This window comes from Botryllus schlosseri, chromosome 14 (genome assembly GCF_051294905.1).
Source record: "Botryllus schlosseri isolate E-star chromosome 14, Bs_hap1, whole genome shotgun sequence".
NCBI lineage: Eukaryota > Metazoa > Chordata > Ascidiacea > Stolidobranchia > Styelidae > Botryllus > Botryllus schlosseri.
Genome location: NC_137249.1, coordinates 6083880 through 6093391, shown reverse-complemented (window position 1 = coordinate 6093391; position 9512 = coordinate 6083880). Strand labels below are relative to the sequence as shown.

The 9512-nt window shown below is 41.0% G+C and overlaps 1 protein-coding gene across 1 annotated transcript; it reads right to left on the bottom strand.

Annotated features, from left to right (window-relative positions):
* Window positions 1–63: 63 nt before the first annotated feature.
* Window positions 64–1942, bottom strand: LOC145456008 (mannose-1-phosphate guanyltransferase alpha-A-like). The gene has a single exon (XM_080334044.1). The coding sequence runs from the start codon at window positions 1883–1885 to the stop codon at window positions 623–625; it is 1263 nt and encodes a 420-aa protein (XP_080190170.1). The 5' UTR covers window positions 1886–1942; the 3' UTR covers window positions 64–622.
* Window positions 1943–9512: the final 7570 nt, after the last annotated feature.

The following is a 9512-nucleotide window of genomic DNA, read 5'->3' as shown; positions in this document are numbered from 1 at the left end:
ATCACAATTACTCAAATGAAACGACTTCCTAGTACTTCTGTATATTGAAGTATGCCAGATAGGTTGTTCCGTGGTTGCCGACTGATTGCAATAAAATCATTTATTCGCATCATTACAAGCAGGTTCCAGACTATTTCAGCCATCGTATTGCCCAGGTCGAAATGAAAATAACAAACAGAAGAAATACAAAATTGAAGAGATAGGTTTCAAATTGCGCATGGAATAGTGCATAAACTGTAAGAAATCACATCATAGCAGGACAGCAGGTCCAAGCAAATTAAATGGAAAAACTTGAAGATATCGGCTAGAACGTGGAAATTCCATCATACAATGCCAAGAGCAGAAATTGAAGCACTTATGCAAACATATTTCTCAAGAAAGGCTGAGAAATTGAGACTCTGCCTAATTCTATTACTTCAGTTTACAAATGAGTGAGTATATTTGAAGATCAAGATCGGTATATAGCAATGTGTAGAACTGCAGCAAAACTAAGAGACTGTCACATTGGACCATTATGAGCAAGCATTGACCATTGCGCTAAAACTAAAAGATAAGCACGCTAGTACTGCATATTTACGTTTGCAGAAACAATTTAGACCAGAGATCTCTAAACAATATTGTATTAAAGAAGTATCTGATTTTTGACGGAATGTGCCAAATCCTTGCCAGGTAACACAATGGCGTTGAGAATGATGACTTCGGATTCTACGGTAACATTTTCTCCTAGTACCGTTATAGAAGGACTTAATTTTCCACTGTTATCAAATAGACTGCCACTGACTAACTTTGCGAATTGAGCATTAGGATTTGGCTGCTGAGCAGTGCCCTCAATGCGTGCCCAGTTGCCAACCGAAGAATGCCAACCTATGATGCTATTTAGGACACAGCTGTGATGACATAATTTGACTTCATTCAGAATGATGGCGTTTCGGATCCTCACACCGGATTCCACTCTGACGTCTTCACAGATGGTCACATTGGGACCAATGACAGCTGAGTGATCCACTTTTGCAGACGGGTGGATGTACACATCACCGATAATTGTAGGGCCACCCTCTTCTGTCTTGGACAGGCGGTGGAGATGCTTCTCTCTATACAGGGATAGGTATAACTTATTAGCATATACAGCTGATGCAGCGGACTTTATTTGGCTCCAGGTGGAGTCTGATTGATATGCAAATAGCTTTCCCTTTTCGGTTAGTTTCATGATGACATCTTGTTCCAAGCTGATTATCAAACAATCTGGATCGCCTCCTTGAGTGTAAATTTCATCCTGTTTCTGCGCTATGGCATCAGCAAGCATTGAGAATATGTTAGGAGAAAACAAGTAAACACCACAGTTCATGTTATTACTGACGTAAGATTCCGGCTTCTCCACATAATGCGTGACTTGTTTGGTGGCCTGGTCCACCACCATACATCCATATGATATAGATTCGTTTTTGGCGACATGGGTGGTCAGTATCGTTGAACCCACACTGGACGCTTTGCTCTGATGGAATTCCAACATTTCTTTGAGAGGAAAGTCACAGCAGACATCAGAATTCATAACGAATATCCCCGACGGATTGCCGGCCATGATTTGGTCACGGAAGTGGTACAAACCACCGCCTGTCCCCATCCTGGAGTACTCTTTCAAAAACCGTATTTTAACATTGTATTTCTTGCGGCATGTGTTGATGAAAACTTTCATATATTCCTCTTCATCGTAAAATCCAAGAAGAATTATTTCGCTCAAATCCTCCACAGCGGCGCAAGCTTCGATGTGATGTTGGATCATGGGCATTCCACCGACAGGAAAAAGCGGTTTCGGTTGATTCAATGACAACGGCCTGAAACGGGTGCCTTTATCAGGACCACCAATCAAGATCACAGCCTTCCACATATTAAGGACTGAAAGACTACAACTAAACAATGCAAGTGAAAATTAGAATGCCGTGAAGCAAATGAATTGTTGTCAACAATTGCCGAGATAATGGAGCTACACCGATTACTATATGCTTAGGCCAATCACAATATTTATCAACTATCTAGTCTAGCAATATCATGTGTTATTAATGCTCATAGGATAATTATTCCTTAACGATTGCTCAACATATAATATTCACATGTGTAGGCATGTGTCTACAACTATCAAGCTAGCACTGGATGAACTGTCATTAATTAAGGATTCGATGCATATGGTCGAGGCAGGGGGCAGGGGCATCTTTCATCTGGTCCAAGCTCCATCATCGGGGACCATAATGATTGCTTGTCTCCATTGTCTGAATTGTGATCGAATCAGACCTGAGTGTTAAACTACTTGGACAGAAGCATAAAACACTCTCAATACCAAAGATGATGCGATGATAATATTTGAATTCTAAAACGCGATCAACGCAGGTTCCCAACTACTGAACTTCTTTCTTACTTTACATCGCCTAGGCCAGTGGTTCCCAATCTGGGGACACGCCCCCTTTGGGGGGCGTGAAAGCATCTGAAGATGGGGGCGTGAAGAAGCGGTCAACTGAAAAAAATTTCCGCGCTTTGCGCGATTTACCTCCACTTCACATGTGTTACTCTATACATAGACCGAATTTCATATTTTTTAATTCTCTCATCAACAGTTATAACCTTCCATGCCATCAAACAATCTGTTGAGGTTGCTATCATCCCGGTTGGATTTTGTGATATGACGATAAGGGGGGGGGGCGTGAAATTTTTCACTATCATAAAGGGAGGCGTCTAAAAAAAGGTTGGGAACCACTGGCTGTTTCCATAGACTACTCCAAGTCGCTTCGACACCCTCCTATCATTTCATTGTATCGCCTTTTTGTGGTGTATTGAACTGATAAAAATTGCTAATGAACCAATGATGAACTGAGACTATATTTCAACTACGGCACTGATCGTACTATTCACCCATAAAGCACAGGTTCATATAGCTAACTTTTCATACAATAATCTTGCTTGGTGTCAGAGTATAGTCTGAGGCAGGCGCACTGTCACCACGGTCACCACGGATACGGTAAATCACTAATCAGCTGCACAATCAATCGATCGCACAAGTCCAGTCTCCGACCGCTCGACCGTATAAAATATTGACGTTGGCAGATTTGCGATTTGTTGTTGCACCGGTTGTATCCGGTTAATATCGGAGTTGAAACGATAGGGCTCAGTCATTCATTTATTGATATTTTTATCCATTCAGAAACACCACAAGATTGTGATATAATGAAGAAAAGATGTCGAAATGACTTGAACTTGACTTTCATGCTCTTACTTTGCAAATGACCAAGTTATGTTTCAAATCACGGAGGAGTAATTATAGCCTTTACAAAGGCTACAGAGTACGTCGCAAATCACCATGAAAGCTGCAAATTAGTGAAGGGATTAACATTTTTGCAAAGACTGATTTTCCTATTTTTCGGTTAAAACTATGCCAAATTGCAGCTCCAAATCAACTGACGTCGGAGTCAGTTGACCAGAAATAGAAAGGAGTAACCTACTTCTTCAAACCACAATAGAAACATGGCTACCAAAGAAAAAAGAAACAATTGAAGTCATTGCAGTTCTAGTTCTAGATATCCCTGGTTTTATCAAATCAATACACCACAAGATTACGATATAATGAAAATATACGAGGGTGCCGAATAGACTTGAAGTAGTCTTTTTATCAGATACCCACGTGCCACGTTGGGGCCTACATGTAGGCTAAATATGACGCATGTAAACATGATCTATAAAAAAAAAGGTAGCGACTAAAATGAATGCGGCATATGTCGGTAGGCGAGGTTGCCGGATGTCTATCATCACTATCCCTGGGTCCTGATAAACAGTGTTAATTATTCACTGAGTAACCTAGGTTAGTAGGTTAGTTATCTATACTGAGAAAGCTTGAGTTTCGATAGGAGTGATTACCGGACCACGACCTGACCAATCGATCTCGTTTACGTGACATGCCACCCCATTTTTGTCGCTTGCTTTTTACTATTTTCTTTTACTTTTTATTCAGTGTGCATGCCTCTCTTTACATCGCCCAGGCCAAGGTGGGTGTCTGATTCCAAAGACTACTCCAAGTCGTTTCAACACCTTCCTATCTTTTCATTGTAGCCTATCGCAATTTTTGTGGTGTACTGAACTGATAAGTTGCTAATATACCGAACCGAACCGAGTGGACTGACCATACATACATCCATGCAGTGTATTGATCAGGAGGCCAGTATATTATACTGCAAATTCTGTTGCAAAAATTGTCCGCAATGCCAATCATTTTCTGAAGCAGATTTCACTATAAATACATTACTTGCAGAGGTGCGGTCGTGCAGTAACGAAGTACTTCTACTTTTTGAAGTACTTGAAGCAGATTTTGCCTGCTCACACTACTTTTTAAGTAGTTATGATTTTAGACTACTTCTACTTCTACTTGACAGTTTTTAGTTTTGTAAGCAAAAATAGGCGTAGAATACCTACCTACTTACGTACTTACTTACTAGTGAAGTAGTGAACCACCGCTCCTACTTCTACTTGAGTAGCGACGATGACTACTTTGACCACCTCTGATTTATTGTTACGTATCAATGTTATATTCCAATTTGAAAACATACTAATTAAATTCCATTTTGGCTTGAATGCCATAGTTTATTCAAAGGATTTCAGTTCATCGATTGCTTCAGAATTGGAAACTTCGGATCCGTACTGGATGTACTGGATGTTCTATCCCGTGTCAGCAACTTTTTCCCCACATAACACAGTCTTGCGATATTACCGGCTGTGTGAACAGGCTGAATCCGATCACTACGATGAATTCTCAGAGGAATAGATTTAAGTTTTGTATTTGAGGAAATGTGACAGAATAATCAATAATACTCGGATTATATTTTCATCTAGTCAAGACACTCACTGTACAATGCAATAAGACACACAGGCGATGTAATGAACAGGTAGGAGAATGCCGAACGACCGGTTGTGGTCTCTTATACTGGCATCCACCACGACCTAGTGCCCGATGTCACAGTCTCTGCGCCATGGGCGGCAAAACGTGAGGAGATTACCTTATTTTTTCTATTTAGTCAACAATATACAGAATTACTGAAAAAGGTGGGTAATGCGGGGGTCGGAGCGAAGTGAGGACCTGTTTTTTTAGTCAACACAACAAGATTTCCAGTAAAAGTAATTGAAAAGATTGAAACTATATTTCAAAATTTGGGCGGCATTTTAACGAAAGGCAGGAGCGGCAGCATATACTCGTACTCCACTGGTCACAGTTTTTCTTCGATGAGCTTCTTAGAGGTACAGAATTCTATATAAAATTGATTAGTATATTCATATTAAAATGAAACCGAATATTTTCGGCTGACACTCGTCAGGGGTAATCGTAAGCAACTACAGAAGAGAATTGAAAATAACGTTGTATATCAACAATCGTATCACACAATAGGACGTCACTGACATGAAATTTTGAATAATCAGGGCGGAGAGAGCGCGCTCAGTGTACTATTATTTAGATCAGTGGTTCTTAACCTTTTTTTCTTCAGTGCCCCCTTTCAAATTTTGCCTGGGTCTGGCGCCCCCCTATTTTAAGGACTGTAGTATAAAACAATGGGCAAGTGGTCGAAGTCTGGTTTCCGGTTTGGAATTCACTATTAGAAATACTTCACGCTTGAAATGCGCCCGGCGACCACTCGACCAATTAACGATATAATAGTTGCATGTGCTGTTTTCGGGATCAAATCAAGGTTTTTATAACAACCATCGAGTAAGGTCTACTGGCTCATACCTTTTGGTTCGAGCTCGATGTACATATCCGGAATTCACCTCTGCGATTGGCAATACGGAGAAGTTAATTGTATGGGGTTTTGTTTCATTGCTTTGTGTGACTAATAAATCAACTGAGAATGTGGTAGAGATCTTTGCTCACATTAAATTTAGTATTACACTAAGCTCTTAACTTTAACATGAATGTGGGTCACAATACTAAGCAGTATCATCCTTTATGATACGATGAAGAAATATACTGACGATGTAATTTTGTAGCTCTTAAATACAAGTATATTTAGTTGATGATTTTGGTCAAAACGTTTCAAAGCATCTTTAATGCACATATGACATCGCTGTCAAAAGCGCTATGGGCTACAGTGCCTTTTCGATTTCGACACGCTGTGCGCTGCTGGATACAATAGTCCGAAACATTTTGTGGAAAACAACCCGAGCTAGCGTTACGGAAGTGTACGAGTGTACGCCCAGTTCATTTTACGCGAATTAAAAAAAACCACTGCATCCATAGAAACTTCGTCGGTGTATATTTCGCGCGGTTCGCGACGAAAAACGTGATTTGACAAATTTTGACGAATGTTAGTTTGCACTGAGAACTTAAGGATATACAGAACTATTGTTCTACTGTATAATCATATATCCTTACTACGCCATCTACTGCGAGGCCATTGTTCTTCAGCGCCCCCCATATCGCCCCCTGAGCGTTCCCGCCATTTCAAAATCCAAATCGTCCCTGGGGGACGCTGAAGACGAGGTTAAGAACCATTGATTTAGATGGTACACAAACTCCTAAAGGATCCACGGATATTTAGAGACTCTTATCTAGATATCCCTGTATGGATGTTTGTACATCTCGATTGGCAATATCGCAGCATACGAAACGTGTAGGCCAGGGGTCACCAACCCGGTGCCCGCGGGCCCCAGGTAGCCCGCGAGGACTAGATGAGTAGCCCGCGAGCCCGTTCTAAAAAAGGTGGAGTAGCAGCATTACCAATATTCGTCTGATTATTACCAGTGAGCTTTTAAATATATAGATTTGATTGATTCAGCTATTCTTGTTTCAAATACACTAACATGTAACTTACTAATATAAACACTTAAAAATATCCTCAATTACAATTTAATATATAGATGTATGTGATAGAATCACCAGAAATTGAAGATACGGTGCATTGCCTATGCAGGCGACATGACGGAATGCCATTCACGGTCTTCTTGTAATGGCGGGGGTTCCGTTATGATAGCTCGACGTCCAGGACAATGCCAAAGTAGTAAACAATATTACTATTCGGAGTTAGATGGCCGTGAAGTACTAGCAGATTTTGAATATCTGTAAATACCCATTACATATTGCATCTTTTGACACAGCTTGTTTCTGTTACACTCAACGCAGTTTAGTATACCATGTTTCTAACTTCATGTAATCGTTGTCCCGTATAATGAAATCTTGTCATTTCTGGATGCTGAACAGTTGGAGATTGAAATTGTATCACTGAAAAATGACCCCCACCTTAGTCTGCAGCAAACGTTTGGGGCCTTGTTGATACGGAAAAGTACAGTGGTGTATGCGCAGCAGCTATGAAGGTTGCAAGCGTCTATGGTTCAACTTATCGTTGTGAATCAGCCTTTTCGGACATGAACTTCATCAAAAACAAACACAAAACACGCTTAATGAATGCACATCTGGAACACTCACTCAGAATTGCATGCAGTGTCAAGTTACATACCAGAGTACAGCGCTAGTACTAGTTGATATCATACAATGTCAGGCTTCCCACTGACTTCTATGGAAACTGATAACATGATGTCCAGTCCTGCCCAGTGCTATGAATATCAAAGTGGAAATACAGTGTGGTACGGATAAACGGCGGGAGTAAATAGTAGCCCGCCGCTTCAATCATTACGCAAAAGTAGCCCTCGGTTGCAAAAAGGTTGGTGACCCCTGGTGTAGGCTATTACATTACAGAGCTACGCCCGTTAGCGAAAATGACTTCACCCAGTTCAGTGTGAAGTGTGAATGAGTCGTGATTAAAACCCACAGTACTGTCACGACGTAGGCTACACTAAAACAGGTACGGCCGAAAACTACAAGTAATCATCAATTCGATTTAGATTAGCATTACATTCTTTAATCTTTGTGGTCGCATGGAATTTACATATATAAGCGTTTCACAATATACATACCATGGTGACATCATCAAGAGTGATACTAGACCCACCCCCCCAAAAAAACGTTGGTCTTGGGCCCCCCATGTGGTGATAAACACAACCCATATCCGTCTCTGCGTTAGTGTTTGTATGGTGCAAAACAACGCGCGAAGCGCGAAAAAATTATGGACCCGTTGGTAAGGTATAATGACACGGTTACAAGACGTTATTACGTGACCTCAAGTCCAAGTTCAAGTTTATTCATAAAATTTCATCTTTTCAAAACATCACAAGACTGCAATACAACGAATGGTAGGAAGATGCCGGAACGACTAGGAGTATCTTTGGAGATCATGTCTGCTGCGTCAAAAGACATTGAAATCGTCCAAACGTACTAAACTAAAATACGCACACAATTTCAAATTGCTATTCCTGCACGGGCAAATAATTTTAATCTGTGGAATGGTATTTATTGTCTCGTGGGGTTCAGATTGCCAGGACAGGAACATTCGGCGGCAGCCATTTAGGCGGTTCTATACCAATACCGAGAAAAACATGACCGAGAATGGACATTACCGAGGATGCAATTTCCAAGAATAGACATTCGAGAATGACTTCACCGAGAATGGTCATTACCGAGAATGGACACCAATGCCAAGAATCTTACTTACTGGGACGGACGATGTCGAGAGTGATACCCGTAAATCGACACCGAATGTGACAACGTCGTGATGCACATACACACGACATGTACATATGCATAACATGACTGCATTGCATATATTGCAATCTCAGCAATGTTCATTCTCGGTGGTGTCCAGTCTCGGTAATGGCCATTATGTGGTGTCCATTCTCGATGGTTTCCATTCTCGGTAATGGCATTCGGTAATGTTGTTTTCGGTATTGATCGGACACCCATTTAGGCGCCTATATGGACAATTATATATATATGTATTGTATATATATCGAGTTTTCGGTCAGCATGAGAAAGGCAGTCCTTTTAGGCCAAGGTTTTCTCGCTGTCGATCGTTCTGGCACACTTTTCGGAGTGGAATGTTACATGGCCTAAAGCTTCATATGTTTTGGTGCGTCGTGGCGCGGTAATGGCTGACGCCGAAATGCTCATTTCTATAAATCATGCTTATTTTTTTCTCGGACGAAGGGTACCCAATAATCAAGATAACTGTCACCATCAAATTTTTGAAAAAATTGCATAAAAAAACTCTATAATTTATGTTAATTCACGAAGTAATTTTGGGCCCCCTTCGAGATCGCCCCCCCCCCAATTAGGGGGTTTGGGGTGCGGCAGTTACGGTCCTGATTCGAAGCATAATACTCGATTCAAAATCGAATCGCTCAGGTACTCCATTTTGCCAAATTGCGAGTGATATGCCGCAAATTAGCGCAGAAGTGAAGCTCTGGCGGGTATTTCGGAGGGAAAAGCGGTGATTTTAGCTCTTAGCGAAAAGGAGACTTTTTTTTTTTTTTTTAGTCGACCGATCACGAAGTGGGAAAAATTTACCGGTTTTTGAGAATTCTTGTCCAGTTTTGCATGTCTGAAATTTCTGAAAAAGTGTCCTCTTTTTACATTTCCAAAATATGGTAAGCCT